This window comes from Pteronotus mesoamericanus, unplaced genomic scaffold (assembly GCF_021234165.1).
Source record: "Pteronotus mesoamericanus isolate MK-2021 breed Mesoamerican mustached bat unplaced genomic scaffold, CSHL_Meso_final contig_657, whole genome shotgun sequence".
Lineage (NCBI taxonomy): Eukaryota > Metazoa > Chordata > Mammalia > Chiroptera > Mormoopidae > Pteronotus > Pteronotus mesoamericanus.
Window position 1 is genome coordinate 4,068,038 of NW_026555229.1, and position 26,319 is coordinate 4,094,356.

The 26,319-nt window shown below is 39.6% G+C and overlaps 1 protein-coding gene and 1 non-coding gene across 2 annotated transcripts; both read right to left on the reverse strand.

Moving 5' to 3' along the window:
- Positions 1 to 1,715: 1,715 nt before the first annotated feature.
- CWF19L1 (CWF19 like cell cycle control factor 1) lies at positions 1,716 to 24,513 on the reverse strand. Its single transcript, XM_054581357.1, has 14 exons — positions 24,299 to 24,513; positions 21,326 to 21,410; positions 20,429 to 20,507; positions 19,158 to 19,259; positions 16,657 to 16,871; positions 14,638 to 14,756; positions 11,113 to 11,197; positions 9,371 to 9,511; positions 8,506 to 8,617; positions 7,681 to 7,760; positions 5,523 to 5,732; positions 4,588 to 4,707; positions 4,048 to 4,145; positions 1,716 to 2,081 (listed from the first exon to the last, which is right to left on the reverse strand). Exons 1-14 carry the CDS (start codon positions 24,319 to 24,321, stop codon positions 1,937 to 1,939), a joined length of 1,614 nt encoding a protein of 537 aa, XP_054437332.1. The 5' UTR covers positions 24,322 to 24,513; the 3' UTR covers positions 1,716 to 1,936.
- Positions 4,899 to 5,047, reverse strand: LOC129077392 (small nucleolar RNA SNORA12). The gene has a single exon (XR_008529850.1). It is a non-coding gene; the product is annotated as a small nucleolar RNA SNORA12 (small nucleolar RNA).
- Positions 24,514 to 26,319: the final 1,806 nt, after the last annotated feature.

A 26,319-nucleotide genomic window follows, 5' to 3' on the forward strand; every position in this document is an offset into this window, starting at 1 on the left:
GGGTTGCGGCCAGGTCCCAGGTTGGGGGAGTTATAAGAGGCAACCAATTGATACCGACAACCAAATGATGCTTCTCTCCCTCTCTCCCTCCCTTCCCCTTTCTCTGAAAACAAATAAAAATCTTTAAAAAACAAAAACAAAAAAAAGTACTTCCAGTGGCAGATTGCCTGGCACAGGGGAACCCGATCCCCCATTTTCACTTTGAGTCAGTCATACACTTCACCAGAATTGGGGGATCTCCTCAATCATCATGGAATCAAATTCTCTGAAGAAATGTGTCAGCGGCATTAGGCAGACTCATTTGAGTTTCCTTTGAGATTACGTGCACTTGGACCAGCTCAGCTTGTGAACTGATTACTTGGAATTCCTACTAACACTTTGTGCCACCTCAAATTTAACATGTTGGAGGTTTAAAGGTGGATAGTGTCTGCACCACAGCAATGTCTCAGCTGTTTTGAAAACACTGTATCTGCTCTTGGCAGAACAAATGTGTCTTCCGTCACCTCCTCGAATAGTGCAATCAGGCTGTTAAGTATGCATGATAAAAACTGAGTCATGTTGTATAGATCACTGGTAACGTGTGGTATTGGAAATTCTGGTTTCCCATAGTTGCTTGGTAGCCGTAGAACTGGAGTATCAGACTTCGAGGTGATTGTAAATGTTACCTCCAAGAACACATTCCTTAGAGCTGGGCAGACTGCAGTGATGATTGTGACATGAATTGTACTAACAGTATGAAGCCCTCATTTGCAAGGTGTACAGCGTAGCACTCAAAGGTGTGATCTCCACAGGAGGGAGAAATCTAATTCTCTCTTGGAGGCGCCAGGGAGACATACTGAGGACCTGAGGATTCTGATTGGCTAACCCTAAGCAGCCATCTTTGCGGGAACCTGGTTGTTTCCCACACTTCACTCTCCGACATCCCTCTTCAAGTGGACATTGCATAGCTTTTTTAAAATTCTGAGCTGGTTGATTCCAGGTTCCATGATCTCTAAGTTTGCCAGTCTGTTTTTTTATGTATAAAATGGAGGTAATAATACCTACCTCATAGATATTTTGCGAGGAGTAAGTGAAATAGTGTCTAGGCTATGAGTGCCCAATATATAGGAGCAATTATTTTTCTTTTGGCTTGCAAGATATGGCATTCTCCTGTGATGTCTCTCCCCGCTCCTTCTCCATATACTTGTTGGATCACTCTATTTCCAAGATAGTCATCCTCAGCTTAGGAATGTATTTACCCTATCTTATTTTCATCCATTCTCATAATTTCGCCTGTGGCCAATACCCTGATGATCCCCAAAACCCTATCACCAATCCAGCAGCACACTACAACTCAACATAACTAAAGCAGAAATATTCTTTTAAATCAGTCCCTTTTCTTCCCAATTAGACTATAAACTGGGACAACAGAGACCATGCTGGGACATCCTGGAGCCTAAAAAAGCCCTGGCACATAGGAGTTAAATATTTGCTGAAAGACTGAATGAGCTTTTTTATATCAGTAAGTTGAATGCTATAAAAATGGCAAAGGACCTGGGTCCCTTCTCCATCCTAGGCTGCTCAGGGGGAAAGGCACCTATGAGATGATTGGATAACAGCTAGACCTAAAGCCCTGGTTCCTCCTCTCTCTCACACACACACACACACACTCTACTCCATTTCAATGGTTATAGGTTAACATAAAGACACCTCCCAACCATGGAAAAGTATCTAGATTTTATTTGATAATTTAAATGTTTTCAAAGATGTTGATAAAAGCTATACTTGGAGTTGGATGACAAATATGCTTTTAGCATAAGACTTTCATCCTAGAATGTGACTTTTTCTGAAAAATATTCCATTTTAGGCCTCTTGGTGCAGACAGGTTCCATGGGAATGTACCAAAAAGAGGCAGGGAAACAGTCCCCACAGGAGACTGTAATTTCTTTAGAAAACTTCACTCATCCACAGTGAAGTCAAAGGGCTCAAAGTCTTTCCGGAAGCGGCGAGCCAGGGTCTCCTCCTCTTCCTTACTGATCTGACACTGCCTCCAGTCAGACTTGTCAGGAATATTAAGGATGGCTTCACTTGCCAGGACCTCCCTGCAGAAAAAACACGAAGTCTAAATAGACAGTATCAGTTTGAAACCACCCCCTGCCCCTTTCCTCTCCAGCCAGAGAGCTCTCCTCAACATCACTCAAAGAAGGCATGCAAATCTCTCTGACTTTACTCATACCGTTTTCTCTTCCTTTAGTCCCATCTCTGCCATTCTGTCTATCAAAATCACACCCATTTTAAGTGACCAGCCCAGGTCCTATCTCTTGTTTCTTTTTTTAGAAACGATTTTATCTATTTACTTTTAGAGAGAGGGGAAGGGAGGGAGAAAGAGAGGGAGAGAAATATCAATATGCAAAAGAAACATCAATTGGTTGCCACTCGCACACCCCCAATCGGGAACCTGGCCTGCAAATGCTTTTGGCTTTTGGAGTGACGCCCAACCCACTGAGCCACACCAGTCAGCCTCCCTCTTTCTTGACCCTTAAATCCCATTTACTTCTCTGAACAACCTGAAACATTATTTATTGGTACTTAAGAGACATGGCACAGGAGAATGAGGGCAGCCCCCGGTGCCAGAAATATCAGAGGTGACACAGCTGTTCACTTGTCAATTATATTTCTGAAAATGTAGACAACTACATGTCCTGGACTTATCCAATGGTGGCAATCTCTTGGGGGCTTTCCAAAGTAGACCAAGAAGGGCTCAAGGTTGACTCAAAGCTCAGCTCTAACTAAGGTGAAAAAAAAAAAAAACAGTTGCAAATTACAGACACCAGCAACAGATAATCTGTCCTCCAGATGTATGGAGATGACTCTCCTCAATACTCCCTCTCTTCTGGTCAGCAAATTCCTGTCTGTAGTCTTTGCCTAGTTCATACCACTCCCTGTACGGTGTTGCTGTTACGTTCTGCCTGATATGAGAAGAAATGAATTCGAAACTCTAGGACACTACAGAATAATGAGGTTAAGACCTCCCATTTTGTGGTCCAACACTCCTGGATTTGAACCTACCACCATGTGACCATGGACAAACTACCTAGCCACACTCGAGCCATGCTCTAGGAGCAGTACTCATATACAGACATTTAAATTTTAATCCAAATTAATTTAATTTAAAAATTCAGTTCCTCACTCACATCAGCCACATTTCAAGTGCTCAGTGGCCACTTGTGGCTAGTGATTACTGCATAGGACAGAGCAGATTTGTAGAGCATTTCCAATATTGTGGAAAGTTCTATTAGGTATTATTCTAAAGCCTAATTTTCCACACTGGTAAATTGAGATGATAGTACCTACCTTACAGAGCTGGGAAGATTAAATGGGGCAATGCACAGAAAGCTCTTGGCACAGGGCCTGACACAGCATATGTTTAATTTACCAAATCTACCAAAAAATCTGATTTTAATGGTAGCACTCTCTTCCCTCAGGCTAGAATTCTGACAGTCCAATGTTTGGCCTCTAAATCGCTCAGGTACAACCTCAACCCTTTCATGAAGACTTTCACCTATCTGACATAAGCTCTTCCTTCTCTGAATTTCCAAAATACATTGTTCCTCAAAACTTTGTTAGGGTCCTTTTCACATTACTGTCATATATGTAAACACCTGACTTGCCCTAAGACTCTTGCTTCCTTAGGGCAAGAGCTGTTTCCTATTTCGCTTTTTATTTAACTGTCCATTCAGCCACTACTCTGTCCAGAGAAGGTCTAGTGGGAATATATTTAAAATAAGAAAACTACGCCCTGGCCAAGGTGACTCACTTGGTTGGAGCATCATCCCATAAACCGAAAGGCCACAGGTTTGATTCCAGGTCGTGGCACATGCCTAGGCTATGGGTTTGGTTCTGCGTCAAGGCATGTAAGAGAGGCAAATGATCGATGTTTCTCTCTCACATCGATGTTTCTTTCTCTCTCTTTCTCCCTCCCCCTACTTCCCTCTAAAATCAATAAGCATGTCTTCAGGTGAGTATTTAAAAAATAATAATAAATAAAAATAAGAACACTATACAAACCTTCCAAACTGCAAAGGAAAATTCTTTTTAATTCTGTGGAAAAGTTTCTCTCCTGTGTCAAGTTCAACATAAAAATACGCTGCTCCTGGCTGTGCAATCTAAAATAAACAGAGCTGCATGAGGACACACAGTAGTGCTTTAAAAATCTAAAATCCTAGCTTACCTCTTAAAAGCTTTAATTTGGCAAAAATTTCAGTCTAGAAGCACATAGGATTAAGGAACTATAGCTCCCAAGCCACTCAGTGAAACTAGAGTTTAAGAAGCCAAACTGGCAGATGCAACAAAGATCCTCCCAGTGGCACCCATCTTTCTAAGTTCCTGCCTCAGGAAGTTTCTAATTTCTTGCTCTTCCCAGGAAGCACTGAGGCACTGCTGTAATGCTATCTTTGTCTCCAATCTAATCCTTACTCCAAGCTCTTGTTCCAAACTGTCGCCTGGCTATTTAACATTTTTGAAATGCCTTGATAGTACCTCAGGCTTGTCGTGTCAGAAACTAGGTTTTTACTTCTCCCTGACCATCCCCTTCCCCTCCTGTTTTACCTGCTTGATGTCAGAGTGCTCTGGGATTTCCAGCAGTTCCATCTGTTGCTCCTGTGCCTGGGTGATGAAGGCGTCTTTAATGTCATCAGTGGTGCAGCAGCTCAGCGGCACAGGAATGACCTGGGATGGGGGTGGGGGAGGTAAGAGAATTCTTCATGCAGGTCCCAGAGAGGTCGTGCCTCCTGTGGTTCCTGAGAAGCAGCAAATCCATCACAGGGGTGGGGAAATACCCCTCAGCAGAGATTCTCCTCAGGCCAGACAGGCCCATGTCAGCCTGCCTGTAAGGACTTAAACTTATGAGATAGCCTGTCACATGTGGGAGCCAATTTCCACATGCGGGAAAGGCTAGAGAGCGATCTCTTTGTCATCAAGCCTTTGCCAGCTCCTATATAATATATGTGGCAGAGTCAGGCCCATTTGAAAACTTAACAAATGTGCCAGAAAGAAAACCACCACAATTACAAACAAATTAATTACAACTATCTCCAAATGACTGAGCTGCTAGCCCCATGCAAGCTCTGAGACTCTCTTACCTCTGAGCAGTCACTTACGTTGGGCTTCACACAGAATAGCTAATCTCTTCCAAACTCTACCTGTCAAGGCCTAAATCCTTCTTAGAACCTTCCTGAACTACCCATTCCTTTTCTAAAACAAGGCACTTACTGTGTGTGCAGTTCACTTATACTAAAAATGCGCTTCCCTGTGAAATCTCTAGAGTTACCAGTAGAAGCTTTAACCTTTTAAATGAACATTATTTAAATATTAATGTGAAAATTCATGTTAAAAAATTTTAATATAGAATATTTATTTTTATTGGAATCAAATATTAATCAATATTTAATTGTTTAAATATTGGAATTGGCATTATTTAAATATTTCTCGGTATCTAGGTCCCCATAGGGTCCTGTCCAAGATCTTGGGCAGAGACCACCTACCTGAAGCTGGAGGTGATGGCTCTTATAATTTCTCTCAAATAGAATACACCGTTTCCCTCGACTCTTATAGAACCTCCTCAATGTAGCCTTGTATTTCTCCACCTCTTCCACCACCTCTGCTGAAAGGTCCACCACTGACTGGTAGTGTCCAATGGGCAGGATAAGGACATGGTCATCAGACAAGCCTCCTTTGGCCAGAGCAAGGTAGCACTGGAGATAAAGCACACAGCAGCGAAACATCAGTATTGCATGCATGATCCTTCAGGGAGGAAAGTCTATACAAAGAACAAGCTTGGGGGTGGGAGGGTGGATGAGAGCTCAAGAGGCTATTAATAGACATTCTCCAATTTTAAAAATCTGATTTAAAGATTACAACAACAATGTTCTCAAATAGCTGCTGAAAAAGAAGAGATGAAGCACATTTCTATGCAAGCATCAGGTGATCTGGGGGAAAATGAACAGCACAAAAATAGCCTTTTGGGTTCAAACACACCAGAGCAGAAGGTGACCAAAGCGACAAACAGGCTTTAAACTTAAAAACAATTTTTCAGTTACTATCACCTTCAGCCACAGAAAGATACCACTTCTGATTTCAAATGACCACTCTCCCTACGGTAACATCGCTCTAACCCCAAATACACACCCAGGCTCACAAAAGGAAATAAGGTAACATGATTAGCATACAATGTCCCTACAGCCTGAAGCTGCTGACTAACCTCTACAAAGTGAAAGCAAACATACAACCTAATGGGGTGGAAAGAGGAAGGAGAAACCTCACACTCAAGTATATCCAATAAGGTAGAAAACTGTGGTCCCAACAATGGATGCTGGCAGCTAAGTAGCAACTATAAGTATTTCTGTCAAAATCAAAACACATGTAAGACTGCTCTACACTCAGACATACTTTGAAGGAAAAAACACTGTGAGTAGAGAAAAGCCTATGTATACCAATGCAGGCATATGAAGGTACCAGAGATTTAGAAAGAACAATCCAAAGTACACTATTAGTGTGGCTAAAGCTGAAGGAGTCACTTATTTCTCATTTACACTGAAAAAGTCCAATGAAATGACAACACAGGTAGTGTAAACAAGCTAAAGTTATCCTAGCCTATGACTATCCTAGATCTACTTGGCAAAGAGGATTGAGCACATCTACAAAGCTAATTTTCCAGATGACTAAAGTTCACCGAAACCTCTTTAGCACTAAAAGCATTTTCTTGATTTTTACAGTAACCATTTTTGATTCTTTTAAAAGCTTACTCTAGCAGCTTAAGTCTTCTAGACTTTTCTTTATGTCAGAGGGTCACTGCCATAAACAGCAGTTTTTCTGATGTGCATTGAGGTTACAAGGCCAAAAGCGATCATCCCAAAAGGGCTTTCCCGTAAAAGCAAGAGCTTTCCAAGTTTGCTCTTCTCACTGGAGTTCACCCACAGGCTCCACGGTCCAACTGTGTCAGCCGATCAGCGCTCCCCCAAGAGACAGAAGCGTACCAATAATAATGGCATAAAAATTAAATGTAAAAGACTGGAACTATTCAATCTCAAACAATAAAGGCAGGAAAGGGGTGTGACCTAACGTATAAGATGAAGTTGAGATTCTAGTTGGTCAGTATACACAGAGGGCCACAATAAAGGATCCTCATGTGGTAAGGATTAGTTGAGGAAAAGGTCACACTCAGAAACCAAAATTAGAGTCCTGGCTGATGTGGCTGAGTGGGTTGAGTGCTGGCCTGTGAACCAAAGGGTCACTGGTTCGATTCCCAGTCAGGCAGAGCACATGCCTGAGTTGCAGACCAGGTCCCCAGTAGAGGGAGCGTAAGAGGCAACCATACACTGATGTTTCCCTCTCTTCTTTCCTTCCCTTCTGTCTAAAAATAAATAAAATCTTAAAAAAAAAAACTAAAATTAGAATAAATCAATGAAAAACAAATGACAGTACCTGTCTGCAGCACCACACACTGAAAAATGGTTGTAAATATTTGTGTGATACTGTTACATTATAGAATTACATTCTTATGATTTTATAATAGAAGATTTTGTTACAAAACAAAAAAGGGGCATTATTTATGCCAGACCCTTAATGTATATTGACTCAATAAAGCCATAGAAAACGAACTGGTGTCTCCTTCTCTGTAAAAGATCTATGAAAGTAACTTACATGTGTGCCAATGTTGACCACCAAATGCTTTTCCACTTCAGGGCTGGCAAGGCAAAACCAGCAGGGTCCTGGAGGCTGAGCTTTATGTGGAAGAAAGCCAAATGTTACAATGGACCAAACACTCCAGCTTATAACCACCCTTGTCTGATCTTTATATCCTACAAAGACTGGTGTACAGCTCTGCTGCGATGGACTGGGCCTGTTGTGCTCCCACTATGACTCCTACCCCATCACATACTATTGATGAAACTAAACCTTTATTAGAAACATTCTGAATTTGTAGCCATTCCACAGGGAGGTGATCCACAAGTGATAACCACATATTGACTAAAATAGCATGTAACTGGCAACAGGTTGCAATGAAAGAACACTGAACTGGGTGTCAGGAACCCCAGTTTTAGTCCCAGCTTTGCCACTAGCCGGCCACATGACCCTGGACAGTAAGTTTTCCCAAAGTCAGCTTCTTCATCTTTGAAATGAGGGGGGGTTGGTACAAAGGATCTCGATGAAATAGCCAGGAAGTTTTTTCTATCATTTTGATTATCCTATTATTTTTTGAACCTACATTAGCTTTTGTAGGCTCTTTATCTCACATTTCATAGGCATGAATGAAAGGAGCTACTCCCATAATTCTCACAGGAACAGCCTCAGACAGCCTCGAAGCCTGGCCTTCTTTGTATTATTTCATTTTCATTATTGGCCCTAATGACTCACTGTACAATTCCCACTGCCAGAAGAGGCTCCCTTAGCGATGCTGCTTCCCAATCAAGGCCCACAGTAACTGTTATTGATCACAGAGGAGACCTCTGGACCCGAGGTACTTACGAGGTTTGCGAGGCTGCTTCGGGTGAGGAGACTTGTTGTCTCTGCCTGCGGATGAACGCTTCCTTCCCTGCCTTTCATTTAAATCAAAGAAAAATTGACAGGCTGACTCTTCCTGGAATGGCCAAACATAGAAGAGTAGATATTACTAAACTAATCTCTAGACAAGTACAAAACATTCACATACAAAGGAACATTCCTGCCATGTAATGTGTATCTTTTCTCCCATCCCTTTTGCCCATTTTAGAGAAGATGTCTGGACTCTGCCATATTTCTCAACACTTATCCAAAATGCCACCAAATTCATCACTTTGGAAAAACAAGTTAAAGTCCAAGCTCTAGAGCAATTCTTGCCTAAAACAACAATATGAACTTATCCAAATTCCGTTCCCTTTCTATCTCAATGCAGTCCTACGCTTCGTGGATCAAAGAACTCTAGTTGAGATTTAATTAAAAAGATAAGAAGATTGCTCATAAAGAAAAAAAAAAAAGTCTGAGAAAGCATACTAATTTTCCCCTCACTTGACATTCTGTGTTGTAATAAGGGGAAAATTAATTTCAGGAAAGTTTGCTATTTAGAAATTTCCTCAGAGTGAATCTTATTTACCTACTAACTCTCACTATAATATCAGATTACGCTGCTACCAAGCAGTTGTTGAAACCATGAAACTGTTAAACCCAAATTAAAAAAAAAAAAAATTACTGAGCTTACTTAAAATTTAAGGCTTTCTAAATATTGCCATGATTTCCTAAGGGGAGGGGGGGAATATTTAGATCCTAGGGATTAAACTTGTCTCACAAATTAAACTGTAACACGTGTAAGGGGCAATCCTGCCCAGAAAATGCCAGCTCTCAATCAGAACAATACCTCAGGGGCAGGAATTTGTTTTCCCATGGACGCTTCCTTCCCAGATTTTCTGTAAGGGTTTTCAGTGACATCTGGAGGCTGTTTTACCAGTTCTGCTGAATCCATTAGTTTCATGGGAACAATACTAAATGCATAAAGATACTTTGGAGAAAAACAATGTAACAACATTAATGGAAATACTGTTTATCCAAATGCAGTCAATCTATTTTACTGTAAAGATTTCACAAAGGCTTCTGCAACTGAGTAAAATGAAAAGAGCAGCAACTGGCCCATCTGTGCCTTAGAAAATACCTAGTAAATCAAATGTCAATTCAGTGATCTCTGCAGGGGCTAACCAAGGGCTGACAAGCAATAAGCAACAAATCAAAGTCCCCACCCTTACACAAAACCATCACTACGAAGCCCAGAAGGAATTGCTCCAGAACCTCTGAAGGCAAACCACTTCTATCTCTGACTCCTGTATCTCTGCACACTTTATCAACAGTCATGGCACTGCCATTCTTTTTCCTAATGAAAACTAAATTGGACAACTTAGTGTGTCCCTCTGACATACAATTTCTGCTGTATATGCTGATAAATTTTTCTTAGGGACTAGTAGCAAAGAGGTAAATAGTCATGAATACCTACAATCTCAGACTAACTGCATAGTAATTAAGAACTTTACATGAGATATGAATAGATGCTTAACCTCATTACTGATCATGGAAATGTAATTAATTAAGAATGATACAACATCTTTGTCAATCACTTTAATAAAAATTTGACACTACTCAGTGAGAATGTGGATAGAAAACAAAATCATAGATATATTGCTGGTAGGGGTGTAAACTGGAACACAATTTTGGGATGAATTTAATAATGCTTCCCAAATTTTAAAATGTGCATATTCTTTGATGGAAGTATGAGTTGCTTAGGGCTGAGGCTAACACATCCGTCAGAGTAAAGCAATAGACTGAACATACTATGCATGATATTCGATCTTTAAAAGGTAGTAAACAAAAATTCAGAAATCTACACTTGCTACAAATGCATTGGGCTTAAAAGCTTAATATATTATGGAAAAGACAATGTATATGTATTTGCTTATCTTTTGCATGTACATTGTCTACGGCATATTACGGTGAAATAATCTCCAGATTATTTATCTATTTCCCCACCTGACTGATTATTCTGGTCTCAGCTGTCTGAATCCAAAATACCCTGCTTCTGGCCCTACAGAATCTGGGTCAGAATTGTGGCCCTTCACTGGATGCTCTCAGTGAAGTAAGAAAAATAGTGCACTTTTCTGGTAATAGTCTCTTTAATTCACTTGCACTGTTTTTCAGTACAAAGACCAATTCCAGGTATCACTAAGATTTCTCAAAGCCACGGAGGGGTTAGGTGAATCCTTGGGAGGATTTTATTATTTCGGCCAAATAAAGTTGCTAAAAGAAGCAATGTTAGAGTACCTTCTGAAAGCAAACTCATGAATGAATACACGCAGAGACAATCACATGGACGTGGGAAGAAGTATTATTCATTGGAAATTCTGTCTTTGTTCCACTGGGTCTATTTTTCCAAACACTTCTCTAAAATTTTCTACAAAGAACCCAAGGAAAACTTGACCTTTTATTACCATGTCTTTACAGAGAAGTCACTGAGGTGCTGGGAGAAGGGAAGATCTGAATGCTAAACTGGGAAAGGGAAACATTTACCAGGTAGATACTGATTATTAACCTACCTCTAAACACTCAAATCTTTACCTTTTTCTTTTCTGGATTTCCAACATTTGCCAAAGCTATGAACCTGGTGGCATGCTGTGCATTTTCTTGCAGAACGATGTGGTTTCTATAATACATTTGAGAGGCAACAGGTTACCAACAAGCTTTACTTTTGATTTATAATTATAAAATATGTGGACTCCATGGGCTGTGAAAAGAGTCCATCAGCACCAGTAACATAATCTCAGATGTTACCTGTCCATCCTGTCGGATAATCGTCCCTACCTCCCAGAGCTGCTGTTAGGGAAAAATAACATCATAAATTTGAAAAGCATAGAAACTCCAACTTTTGATTTTAAAAGAGTTGTAAAATTGGCAAAATGCTGATAATTGCAAAGGCTGGGTGATGGGTACAGGAAGGTTCATTACATTATTCTCTCTTCTTTTGTGCAATAAAAAGTTATTAAAAAAATGTTTCAAATAGTAACTTATAGGATTTCATTTTTCTAGGAAAAACATAAAAGTACATGAGTATCTATTTTTCATGGAAAAAATATAGGAACTGCATTTACCAAAATATGATTGAGCTTTTCTATGTTTATAAGTATTCTACATTAAGCAATTTATTATTTGTAATTTTTAAAAAATTATGGCATTATACATATTTTTTATTTTTAGTGAGGTGATCATTAATACAAATGCCAATGCTTAGAGTTCTTTCCTTTCTGCATAGCTCAGGTATTTCCTGAATCTATCACAAAATATAATTTTATTTTAAAAAAATCTCATATATCATTTTATATAAATAGATATACAAATGCATGTTTTAGATTCACATTATTGAAAGAAATAAACCAAAATACAATCTGTCCACAACAGCTTATTTTAAAGAGAACAAGTGCATTCGTATCTGCTAATAGGAATGTCAGTATAAGGTGAGTATCATGCTGTTTCATGTGCAACTTCCTCCCACTTTTAAAATGACTGAAACAAGTTTACTCATAATTAAATGGAAGCTTTAACAGTACATAAAGACATTAAGGAATATCCTGAGAAGTATCTCTTTTTAGTGCAAGCAGTGACTACTGCAGTGACCTCAAGAACTGCTAACACTTCCCACAATTAAGCTATATCCCGGTGTAGCAGGCAAAATAATGGCACACCGCCCCTACCCCCACCAAAAAAAAAAGGTCCACGTCCTAATCCCACAGCCTGTGAATGTCAGTTTATATAGCCAAAGGAAATTAAGATGACGGATTTAGTCATTTGCTCATCAACTGGCCTTAAGGTAGGGGGATGATCTTGGATTACCTGGGTAGCCCCAACATAATCACAAGGGTCCTCACTAGTGGAAATTGGAAGCAGAAGACAGTCAGAAGGGAAGTGGCTACAGAAGAAGGTAAGAAGGATTCAACCAGAGTTGCTGGCTTTAAGATGGAGCAAGGAGGCCATGAGCCAAGAGAAGCAGGTAAGTGGCTTCAAGGTGCTGAAAAAGGCAAGGAAACTGACTCTCCCCTCGAACATCCAAAAACAAATACAACTGGGCCAACATTTTCTGTGCCAGACTTTTGGCCTACAGAACTGTATGATAATAAATATGTATTGTTTTAAGCTATCAAATTTGCGGTAATTTGTTAATAGTAGCAGTAGAAAACTAATACCACAGGGAAACTGCAAATACAAATAAAAAAGCTGGGAAGATGTCTCCCTCATTATTTTAAAATAAAAATGGTTGATGCGGAATGCTACCTCTGATGTTTTTAATCATAATAACTAGCTGCTCAAAGGAGGAAGGAGAAGACTCACAATACAGGGATATAAAGCATGGATGGACATAATTCCAAGTGCAAACATTAGTGAAGATTTAACTATATAAGTATTTTTATTATGACAATTATATAGGTTTTCGGTACAGCTCTGGTTAAAAAATTATACAGGGTTATATAGAGTTTTTTGTTGTATTTTTCAAAACCAGCTTTATTAAGATCTAATTCAAATATTACACAATTCACCCATTTAAAGTATACGACTCAATAGTTTTTAGCATATTCACAAAGCTATCAACCATCACCACAATCTAATTTTAGAACATTTTCATTACTAAAAACAGAAACCTATTAGCAGTCACTCACCATTTCCCTCCAACTAGCCACTAGCCGCCACTTATCTACTCTATGGACTTGCCTATTCTGGACATTACATATCAGTGGAACAATATAATATGTGGTCTTTTGTGTCAGGCTTCTTTCATTTAGAATAATGTTTTCAAGGTTCCCTCATGTTGTAGCTGTGTCAACATTCCATTCCTTTTTCTTCCTGAACAACACTCCATTAGTATGGATATTTCCCTTTTTATTTATCCATTCATCAGATGATGGACATTTGGGTTGTTTCCACTTTTTGGTTGCTATGAATAATTATGAGTAATGCTGTTATAATCATTTGTGTATAACTTTTGTGTTTTCATTTTGCTTCGAATAGGAGTGGAATTGCTGGGTCATATAGTAACTCTACGGTTAACCTTTTAAGAAAATGCCAAACAGTTCTGCAAAGCATTTCCACCATTTCACATTCCCACCAGCAATGTATGAGGACTCCAATTCCTTTGCATTGCCTTGCCATCACTTGTTGTTATTTGCCTTTTTGATTACAGCCATCCTAGTAGATGTGAGGTGGTATCTCCTTATGGTTTTGATGCAGATTACCCCAAGAGCCAATCACATGAACATCTTTTTATGTGTCCATTGGCCAGGAGTATATGTTCTTTAGAGAACTGTGTATTCAGATCCTTAAAAGTTGAATAGGTTTTCAGTGGCTTGTTCCTATAACCCCTGTTTTTAGTGCATAGTTTTAGAGAATAAGATTTTCTGGAATACCCATATGGAGATAATAACAGAAAAATCTGTATTACCTATAATTGTATCTTACACTGTGGTACTATGGGGAAAAGGCAGGTTATTTTCTTTCTTTTTTGCTCAGCTGTATTTTTTGAACTTTCAACAGCATATATATTAATTACTTCTGTGTAAAAAAATTTTTTTACAAATTATTTTAGGGTTTATCCATGCCTTATATAGTGGCAATAATTCAGAGTTAACTTTACTTAACTCTATCACTTATAAATGAATGGTTTTATTTTCTCTGCAATACATCCTTTAAAAACTCCACCTTCAAACACAAACTAAAAAAAAAAAATTAATTGATACAAGTTCTTGATTCTCAAATTGAAATACTTCTAAAGTGACTATACTGAGATTAAGACTATACAAAGAGTACTTTTTGACCTGATCAAAATAGGAGTTACTGTGTTACATTAAGCTAGGATGATTAAACAGCATTGTTTCTTCAGACCCTCAAACCTTTAAGAGGCTCTGTATAGTGCAATCTCTTATATTTCAAATTAGGAAAAATAAATTCAGAGAAGTTAGAGTTTAGAGTCACTCATTTCAGTGCCTGAGTAACTAAAAGGAACCAAGATATTATATGGCTGAAATGAACATGAGAAGTTAACATAGAAAATCCAGTGCAAATTCTTCAAAAAGTCAGAAAGAATAAAATGCTACTCACCGATATGGAAGCCTCTCATAATATGTCTTTTCCAAAGCAGCAAAGTGGTATCTTGGTTTCAAGCCTGTTGCAAGACCGGAGATCAAAGCAGAGCCACATTTTTTGGTATCTACTTCTCCCTAGTAAACAGAAACTCAGTCATCTTAACAGACCTAAGAGTAACCAAGAAGGGCAAAAAAATAACAAGACACTTGAAATGTTTTTGAAATCTGTATGTGGATACAAATGTGAGCAGAATTTGCATAGTAGACTCCACACTGTGGCAATCAGAGAATCTCAAACATACAAGGGAAACTGGGCTATTACGAATGCAGAAACAGGAACAACTGTCAGAAGCCACAGGTTAAAAAGTAAGCCCTCCATATTAATACCCAAAATGGGGCCTATTAAACCTATTAAAATCTTTTTTGAAAAGTAAGCTCTCTTTCTAAAGCCCAGAGACTATGCTGCTATAATTTGCTTTGTTGTGCACCTATAGTCTGACAATGAAGATAGTCAATGCACAAAATAGAACTTAAAGCTAGCTTTCCGAGTTCCTAGAACCCACTGAATACTTGGAATGGAATATTCAAGGACTTCACCACATAGGCATGCAATCCTTTATTTTGCTTCAGTTAAAGAAGGTGTGGTTTGTGGAAGGGCACACCATGCCCTTGTTATAAAGTATGCCAAAAGTTAGGCTTGTTTCCAGAATATCCCTAGCTTCTATTAACAACAAATTATATGATCTCTCATCCATAATGGTAATTATGAACTCCAAGAGAAGGTACTAGCTAGAAATCAATTACCAAAGTTAACTTTCCACTAAACAGAGCAAGAACTCCCTTTTGTCTTAGTTTGCCTCCTTCAGGTTTCTGAAAGGCAGGGAACTGGGCCTTGAGGTCAGTTGTGGTATCTTAGGTACCAGTGAACTATATTTTTCCCCCTATAAATATCTTGTATGTTTATTTATAAACTTTAGTCAAAATTTTTTTTAGCACCCCCAAAATGAAGGAACCTCTTTCTTCTCATCCTTCCTTACAGAGTATCACATGTCTTTCTCCTTCCATCATCAGCTTAGTAGTCCTCTGGATCTTCCCTGGCTTCACTGTATCTTCTCTGTGCTGCATTCAGCACTGTCCCTTGTATTCTAGGTGAAGAATAACCCTGGATTTGTGGAAGGAGAAAAGAACATTGTCCTTTTTCCTTTCTACATCCTTCCTGACAATGCCTGGTATTTTGCTGGCCTTTTTGGTCACAGACACATTGTGCTGAAGTGCTCTATACGACCTTTTTCTGGATCATTGCTGATAACTCGGCATCTATCGACTGGTATTTGCCTCTAAATGCATTCTTGTATTTCCTTTCACTGAAGCTCAGCTGATGATTTCTGCCCTCACACACAGCCTTTCCAGATCTTCCTTAGGCTTATTTCCACCAATGTAATATTTCCTGACTCATGACAGCTGTTACTCACCAATCTGGTGTATACCCTCTTCTAGATTGTTTATAAAAATATTAAGAACAAATGCTATGGTGAGCTCCAATGCATCCCAACATTAAAGATTTCACATTAGAGAAGTACCAATTTTTCAACATCACATTTCCCATTTTAGGTCTTCACATCACTATCTTTGAGCCCATAATGACAGACAAAAAGCTATAATTTAGAATGGAAGGGAAGAAAATACAACCGCAGAGCTGCCACTTGCTATAAATTTTTTCACTGAAAGTTAGCGAACCCTGAAAGCATATTAAGAGGAAGCTTGACCAAGGGCACCTGAAGCAGAGAATATAATTTAAAGAACCATTCATTTATAATTAAGAATTCGGCAATCTCAGCTGTGAATCAAGCTTTCATTAGATCAACTTTTACTTTGATCAGTTAATATGGCTTTAAATATCTTGAAAAATATTCACAAAAAAATTTCAACTGAAGGTCCTAAGAGCCAAAATACTTAATGTAAAAAGCAAAAAAAAAGCTCAAATTAAGCCAGTGCAATTTGCTTGTAGAAATTCAACCAAACAAGTACTACTCACAGAAGAATTCCCAAAGTTCCCCACATACTTGGGCCACGGGGATGTGAGCAAGATATCAACACCCTTAAACTGAGGTGTCGAACACAGCATTGTTCTCAGAGAAGACACATCTTTGGGACTAAAACTGTAACCTGGGACTGGCTCATTTAAGGACTCTGTTCCACTGAGGTACACAATCTGCAGTCCCGAGCTTCCAGTAAAGACACCTTTCCGACCTGGGTTCAAAGAAAAATGGGCACATTTCAGTCAAAACGGCAAAATGAAACGTCAGTATGGTGATGAACCTCTGTCCCCTTGCCAGGACTCTCATACCTCCTTGCCTTTCTACGTGGCTGCACGAGTGTAAACTCCCAGAGCCCCCTCTGGCTGCAGGTCTCCATGTCGGATGGCTACAACCATGTCCCTGCTCAGTAAGAGCATCCCTTACAGGGAGACGGCTGCAGCCCTCCGGCCAGTCTGTTTGCCCCCGGTGCTAATGAAAAAAGTTGGAAAGCACTGATTAAGAGAAAAGATTCTTTGCCTGCTAAAGGGGATTCTACATGGATTAAAAGAAACCCAGACACCTGGACACAGGGAAAAGCAATTAAAAGAAAAAAATAACTGCAGTTCAGAGGAAGGTAGAGTCTAGAATAAATGTACTCTTCATGCAGGCAGCAGCTACCAACTAAAGGAAAACATTTCAAAGCAGCAGCTGTTTGGAAAAAATCAGAGACTCCACCCTCTTCTAAATTTATTCCTGGCTTGTGCCTTCAAGACCTTGCTCCACTGATTTTCACCCTCCTTTCATCTACTAAGTCTCTTCTTTGCACCTGGCTCTTTCCATTCAGGAAACAGAATATTAAACATACTTATTAGTATACATACTAACTAATAAAGGCACATAATGATTAATAAACATACATACTAACTAAAAAAGGAACGCACACACTAACTGATAATGAAACCTCTTCCTCTTCAGTTTCAAATTTTTCAAAGAGTAGTGCTATCCTAAGTGCTTTACCTCTTAATTAGTTTCTTAACCCACTGCAATCTAATAGTTTCCCTCTCCCATCATTCTCTTACAGGTCACTAATCACCAGTGGTTTCTACTCAGGAAACTATTTTCTTAACTTAGTCTATGAACTAGATAGTATCTTTACCTCTCCCAACTCTCCTCGAATTACTTTTACCTCTCCTTGCCTGTCTCCTAGATGAAGATATATGCCTCCACCACAAGATACTATCATCTGCCTGCTTCCCTTCTTCTATTTCTCACTTAACAATTTGACCTTATTCTCAGCTTTATTTCTCATCTATATGAGACCAGCTCCCAAAAATCTATACTCTTTGACACCAACTTATTTATATACTCTAGAAAGATCACATCCCACTATATGTTGGATGTTGTACCAGCACTTCAAGCTCAGTATTACATGTTCACAATTAAGTTCATTGTTTGCTCCTCCTACTGGATCCCAAAAAATTCTCTTTCACAGAAATAACCAAACTACTTCAGCTGCTCTTTCCACTGCTGGCACTAAATTCATATGGTAAAATGGCTGCCATAAATTTCAACAGCAGTGGTCCTAATGCACCTCTAATAACTACAGTGAGAACTGCAATCAGTCAGGCCCATGGTAAGACCTCAACAAAGGGATTTCCAACTGTGTATCTCACAATTGTGGTTAAAAACAACAAATAAAAACCTGCCCCTCATTTTTTTGCCTAAAAGAGCCCAATATGATTGAAATGAGATGAAAATGCTTATAGGAGGGCCATAGTCAGATAAAGAGAATCAAATAAATGCCAAGATGGACTAGTGTGGGGAGGGAGAAGGGCATTTACAACAGAGAAAATGCAGATGCTTTCCAGAGAAATGGGAGTCCGAAGAAGAGGAAATATGAAGAGCAGTGGAGTCATTTTAGGAAAAAAGTGAGCTGAATGATCCAAGAGGCTGTAGACTAACAACAGGTGAGAAAAAAACAAAATGGCCAAACATTGAGAAAAGGCACTAGAAGAGACTCAGGCGTGTGGGAAGGAACAACTTTAACCTGGAGTTAGAAGAGCAGACCTGGAACTAGAAACAGGGCAAAGGGATTGAAAAACCCAAGGATCAGCAGTGAAAACTTCAGTCTGCAAAAGCTTAGTGAGATCTACAGCTATAGCTAGTTAGGAATCTAGTAAGTAAGCTGTATCTTATATGGTGAGACCACATACATAGATCTTTTTATAGATAATTTATACCTTAAATACTCTATTTATACACTGTAGTCAAGTTAATTTATTCCTCTGCTTGACTGAAAGAGTATGTCTTTAGTTGCAGCAATATGAGGAGATTGGAGGGAGGACGGACAGACCACAAAGGGAAAAAATGCTGTAGTCTTAAAGGTACAGACACAGACTTGGGGAAAGAACCCTCCTGCCCCCATTCTCTCAGGCAGTTTAACAGCAGAAGAATCCAGCCACAAATTTCCTAGGAGACTCTATTGTGTTCATTACAAACAACGAAAATACCAACTTACCTAGGTAAGTAATGTTTTCAGCTAATTCACACCCATCAGCATCTTGGAAATATTTTACTGTTTCCTGATTATTGGCACCCAGCACATATGTCTGAATAGGAGCTAATGAGGGAAGCAGACATGACACCACCGAGTTACCAGATTTGCTTTGGAACTTGAGAAATGTTTCCCCACAGGAAAAATAATCATAGTAAAAGTTGGAATATGATCACCAGTTAGGATATCCTACACCCAACCTTGTGGCCTGCTTATTAAATGATACCACCAAGATGATGAAGTGACATCTTAAAAAGGATGGTCAATATATAATTGGGAAAACATAGACCTTGAAAAGCTTAATTAAAAAACACTACTACTGAAAAAAATGAAAGAACATATGAGGTCTGCCCAGAAGGTATCCAGCCATGTACTATGAAAAATAGAGATATTTATTGAAGATACAGGATACATTGTACATAGGACAATGACGCCTCAGTCCCCTTCAAAGTAGGCACCTTGGGACCTCACGCAGTTCTCCCAGTTGCCATCGGCTACCCTGTCGTATTTTCCTGAATCTCATGGATGGTCTGAAATCCCTTCCCTTTCAAAGGTGATTTGAGTTTTGGGAAAAGCCAGAAGTTGCAGGGCACCAAATCTGGGCTGGAGGGGAGGTGAGTCACTTGGGTGATTTGATGTTTCACCAAAAAACTCAGCACCAGACATTATGCATGAGCGGGCATGCTGTTGTGATAAAGCTACCAATCACCAGCTGCCCGTAGCTGTGTCCTTCTGAATCATCTGAATAGTTTCCACAGAGGAATGTTCAAGCTTAAGGCAAAATCTGATGCAGCTTTGTTGCTCTACTTGCTCAGTCACTTGGAGTGCAAAGGCCACCAGTACACATGCTCACACAATGGCATCTACCGCCCCCACTGACTAGTAGAGCGAAGTCATCATTGTTCACGAATGCGCATGCCAGTCCACTCTCCTTGGCTGCCAGGTTACATTGATGTTGTGCAAACTGTTCTTGTTATATTAACAATGGCTGGACTTTTTCTAGGCAGACCTTCTATATGGTTTCATTTATTCAATTCCTGCCTTCTTAGAAGAGAACAAGTTTTCTGGAACTAATTCCAGCCAAATTCAAAATGTGAACATTTAGATGCATATACAGCTTTCCCAGTTCAATGGGAAATTCTCAAATAACACTTGTGAAAAACAACCCAGAAAAAAACTGTGTAGTCTTGAAACTATATTAGAAATCATTTGTTAAATAAAAATAATTTCTATACCTTTTTTGATGCCAGTTTTATATTCCTCCCATTCAGCATCTGGAGTGGAGCCAAAGAAATTTCCTACACACAACAGCAGCTAAAATGAGTTTTTTAAACAGATATGAGATTTATTTATATCAAATAGTACATAATTGATAGTAACATTATTCAGCTGATTATCCTAAGTAATGGTCTCAAACCAGGTTTGTTTTTTTTTTAATCTATCTGTGTAATTATTTAGTTACAACTGTACAAATTACAAAACTTTGTCTCCGTAACTGTGAAATTCAAGTTGGGGATGGGGAAGCGGGAGGTCCAGGGAAAGATGGAGCTTGAAGAACCCCTCTGTGAAATACAGAACTTTAAATATTAGATAACTTGAGAAATCCAGGGCATAAAAAAACACATTTCCTGCGTATTATCTGTACTCAACCTTGAACCCAGTGAACGCAATGTCGTCGTCCCCTCCCCGCCCCCCACCAAGTACTGCAAATACTCTTCTGTATTCTAGGGGTTTACAGTCTGGGTGGCAACTGCACCTAACATTTAAGGTTCTTTCGTTTGTGAAGCATCTGCTCATGTCATCAGACTTAATCGACACCATACACTCATGAAATACACCTGTGCTTCCCAAATCCAGTGGTCAGGACCACTTAAGGGTATTCTGCTAGTCTGTTTTCACATCTGAGTACAGTATTAAAGTAACAAGACTGAAATTTTAAAAGTATAAAAAGGTAAACAGGTCTCCCTTACCCCATTACTCTGCAACTACTAAGTTCCTATGCTCACAAAAGGTACCCAATCTAACAAAAAAAAAAGGAGTTATGTGTTCAATCAAGAAATGAATAAAGGAGCTCAAATTTTATTTTAGTATGTTGACAGTAAAATTAAATTCAGAAAAAGAAAAGATCTTACGTCAAAGTTTCCACTTTTCTTCTGAACGGCTCGAACTCTATTGAATAAAACATCAAACTTTCCTTCGACATCTCCACAAGCCAAGCTGCAAACAAGAGAGAAACATTAAAGCAATTCAGGAAACATGAACAGGCCTGCCAAGTCTTCCTGGATCATGCAGTTGTGTGATCCAGTCTCTCTGAGTTTACCTGAGGTTCAGTGTGCGTGAACTATTCCTGACCACTGGGCAACTTCCCCTAAAAGTCTCACCAACACTTTCAACTCATCATATCTATAATTTACCTCATCATTTCCTCCAAAATTGAACCAGCTTCTTTTCCCATTTCCCAAGTTTTGTGGATGGGTCTATCACCAACATGGTCACAGAGAGTCAAAACGCTTCCCTCCAGTTACCAAGTCCCATCGATCCCCTTTTCCAAACATTGCACACATCCATTCTGTCCTTTTTATTTCTACTGTCATTATCTTAGTACGGGGCTTCAACCAGCCACTCCACACACACATACTGAACTCCTACAATATGTTAAGTGCAATATGCCAAGTACTGTGCTAAGAGCATGTTAGGAGTATAAAAAGAGGAAGAAGACAGTTCAAGCCTCCGAGTTTACAATCAGGAAACGGGAGACATTCTGATAGTCATACAGGGTGGGACAAGAGCAGGGTTATAGTTGTTGGTATAGAGAATAATGCAATAATTAATAATACAAGAATAAACTCTGTTTCGCATACTCACAACTGTAAACCTACTTTTGCCTCACCCTGTTTAAAAGGGCTATAAGAGGAGGTATGTGTAAAGTGTTATCGTACAGGGAAGTAGCGCTAAGGTTCACGAGGCAGACTGGCCCTAAGCTGTGAAATAACTTGTTCTACCATCTCATTTCTGAGTTTTAATAATTCTGATTTATATGGTTTTTCCATTTGTATCATTTTAGTAATGTCTTTTAACTCATTTTGAAATATATTTCTTATTGTTTTGTCATTATGTCATTCGGGTATGCTTTTATTGTCCGTACCACCAAACATTTTCCAGCTGAGTAGTGACATGAGCACATCTGTGATAGGAAGATCGTTTTAGTAAGAGAGTAAAAGATGGTCTGGAGAAACAACTGACTATATGCAAAGTTATCAGTGACAAGGACAATGTCAAATGAAGATGGGGAAGAGAGAGACACATGGGAAATTTAGAATTCTGAAGACCTGAACACAAATTGGAGTGGAGGGTGGGAAATGAAGGAGGAGGCATGGAGGATAGCGGCAGGGCTGAGTGACCGAGAGTCCAGTGATAGGCAGGGGCAGATCAAGGAATGTAACTAACCTGGTATTGGATACAAAGTAAAGAATACACTTACATTTCCTGGAATACCTTCTCTTCTTCCTATCCATTCAACGTGTAAGGGCAACGTTTAATGTTCTTTCTTCAAAAACATCAAGAGGGCTCCACTGAGTGCAGAACCACAGCTTTCCCCAAGTCCCTCGTCCCGCTTCCCAGGGCTTCTCCCGTTTTCCTAACAGAAACCCTCCTTACTGTCAATCGGATCATTTTCTGCCTCTACCTTTCCCTGGGGTAGTTACTCTCCTAACAGTCCCACCCCACCAACCTGAGCCTAAATTTTTCCCATGCTTCAAATCCTGGGTCGTCTCTTAAGTCTTCCTGACCAGGTCAGAAAGTCACTCCAAAACTTCAGAAACCCGTATAGCATTTCAGAGCAAGCACTGTAATAACCTATTAAGGATTTTTTTAATCTTCTGGGCACCACCTCTTCTAGGAAGCCCTCCACTCCAGTCCCTATCAGTCACCAATTTCTGGTGCTCCCACAGAATTCTGCACTTCCTCTATCACAGTAGTTGTCACATGGAATTATAATTATTTCTGGGAGAGCCAATGGTTCAGTTTGTACATCACAGGACACCTCAAAATTCATGACCTCCTTTGGGCCCTTTTCCAGTGTTTCCTATTCCACTGAAGAAAGAAGAAATCTGGGACCCCGGCAGTGCTGACTCCTTACAACCAAAGTATCCCCACACCCTACAATTTTCTCTCCTTAAAAAACCATGAGTCCCTTCACTTCTGCCATCACTCTGTCTAATCCCCGCTATCCTCTATTTTGGCTCTAATTTGTTCTTCACATTACACCCAAATCACTTTCCAAAATGAACAGTTGACCACGCCAAGTGTGTCTTAAACATTTCGATGACTTTTTTTTTTAGGATACATACAAAAATATTATTTAAGGCTCAATCCTCCCTTCTCATATGCCTCACATTAAGCCAAATACTCCTACTATACACCTTCCTAACACTGAGAACTTTTTCTTCCGGACATTTATCATTTCTGTTATTTTACATATATCTGGGTCCTTTGGTTACTGTTTCTCTTCACTATAAGCTCCACTAAAGCAGGAACTCTATCTGCGCAACGTCTAGCACACTGCAATTGTTCAATGAATACTTGTCTTTAATGGATGAATGAAAGTCCTCTCTTCACGGTCCCAGTGTCTCCCCTCCCAACCTCCCTCTTAAAGTGTGCACCAAGGCAGAGGCGCTATCCATCCATCTTGTCCCCCCTCTGGCTGGGGCCCATCAACCGGCCCCAGGCCTAGAAACTCTGGTTAAGTAAATGGAGTGCGGGGAGAAAAGAAGGGTAAATGATGCGTCAGAGCAGAGACCAGCATGGCCTGACATGGAAGAGGCCTAACACTGGGAGCTTCCGCTTCTCTCCGCGAGTATCACCGCGAGTTCCCGCTCGACAGCTAAAACCGCGGGGAAAAGAGCCCGACCCCAGCCCTGCGAAGAACTGATCGGAGATCACAGCCGCAAAGAGGTGAGCCGAGCTCTCCAGCCTCCGTCCAGCTCCCAGCCCCCACCCCCGCCCTTCCACCCTTCCTTCCAGTCGTGAGAAAACACCCGGCGCCCGCGTATGCACACACACACACACACACACACACACGGAGCCTCTGACTCAGGGTCACTCACAGGCGCAGCGGTTTCTGAGCCATTGGTCCCCAAAACAAGGTTGTGACCACCGCCGAAAATTCGGATGCTGCTCCTGCGCTCCTCCGAAAAATGAGCCTGCAGCACAATGAATACGTCAGCGAACCCCAGCCAATGAAGGCTCAGTTGTCTACGGAAAGCGCAGAGGGACTGCGTCCTCTCCTCTTGCAGCAGTTCCTTCTCCAAAAGAGATTAGAGGAGAGGAGGAGGAAGTCACAAAAAGGAATCCCTTTTTGATTTTTTTATGTCGGGGCAACTGAAGTGCTTGAACTGCTAGAAAGTTCCCAGCACAATGTTGGGCCTAACCTGTCCTAAAACCTAACCACATCATAGTAGTGTGCAAGACACCCCCTCCGCACAAGCCTTTCATAGGTTTTGAATCTGTCAAAAATGTTTAAAAATGATGGCTATTGCCTTCAAGGTGCACAATCAATTTTATTCTAAGTCATTTGAAAGTACCGTGCAGACATCGAGAATACCTCTGAGTGCATTTCCTAAAAATAAGGACCATCCTCCTATACATAGCCTTAACATCAAAACACCTAATTAACATTAATTAAATAACATCACGTAACACATCGTATTTAAAGTTCTCCCTTGCCCCTCCCCCCAAATTTACATCTTCATTTGCTTTCATTCAAGATCCAATCGTTTCATACATTCAATTCTCTTTAGACGCTTTTAATCTACAATAGCCCACCTATGTTTCTGGTTTTACTTTTCATGACATTGACTTTTTGAAGAGTTCAGGCCAGTTGGTAGGGGGCAACAGTGTTTATGGAAATGGAGAGAAAGGTGAGAGTTCCCGTGTTCCTGACGAGGGGCATGGTAAACTCACCAAGGGCAGGCAAGCAATTCAAAATTAACTAAAAATTAAGTTTAAGCGAGAACAAAAAAGTTGTTTTCCTTACAACTTCTGCAATACTTTGCTGGGAAATATCATGTTCCCTGCCTCATATATATTGATGCCCTGCTTTGCTGGCAAACTAAGCATGTGTTTTTCCACTTTGAGGTAACACAACACAGTCCAGAAGTGGAGATCAAGATTGAATCTTGAAGAATAGAAGAGATAATAATTTCATGAAGAGGAAAAAACAGTAAGAAATGAAAATTCATCCATGGAATTCTTTATTATCTAAACTTTTCTGCAAATCTATAACTATTCTAAAGTAGAAAGTTTATGAAAAGAAAACTCATCCAAGAGAATTAAGATAGCTGAACACAATATGTCAGAGTAACAAAAAAGGAAATTGAAAAAAAAGGGAAAAAAACCCCCCAGACTTGTATGCATGCCAGTCTGGCTTTAGAACGCACATTCTTCTCAAGTGCACATGGGACAGCCTTCTGGATATGTCGTATATTAGGCCACAAAACAAGTCTCAACAAATTCAAGAAAATAGAAAACTATATCAAGTATCTTTTCCAACCACAATGGTTTGAAACTAGAATTTAGTACCAGGAGGAAACTGGAAAACTGATCAATATGTGGAAATTAAACATGCTCCTGAACAACCAATGTACCAAAAAAGAAATAAAAAATTTAAAAAATCTTAAAGACAAATGAAAATGGAAACACAACATACCAAAACTTGTGGATATGGCAAAAGCAGTTCTAAGAGGAAAGTTTATCGCTATAAAGATCTATATTTTAAAAAAAATATCTTGGGTCATAAGAACTCCAAAACCAAGAGAATAATTGTCTCTGCAACAGAACTTACATATATTCAAGGCAGCCTTATTTCTGAGCTGAAGAAAGTATTTTTAACAGAGTACTTCTAGTCAATGGTAGACAAACTACAAAAATTTCTAAATGAATTATCAAAAACAAAGTAATAATTTAAATATTATAATAACAGGAAAATATATCAAGGAACAGTACACCTCTGGGAACCAGAAAAAGAGCAAATTAACCCCGAAGTCAGAAGGCAAGGAATAATATTAGAGCAGAAACAAATGAAATAATCAAGAGGATCAGAGGATGAACAGTGCTGGTCTGGAGCTGA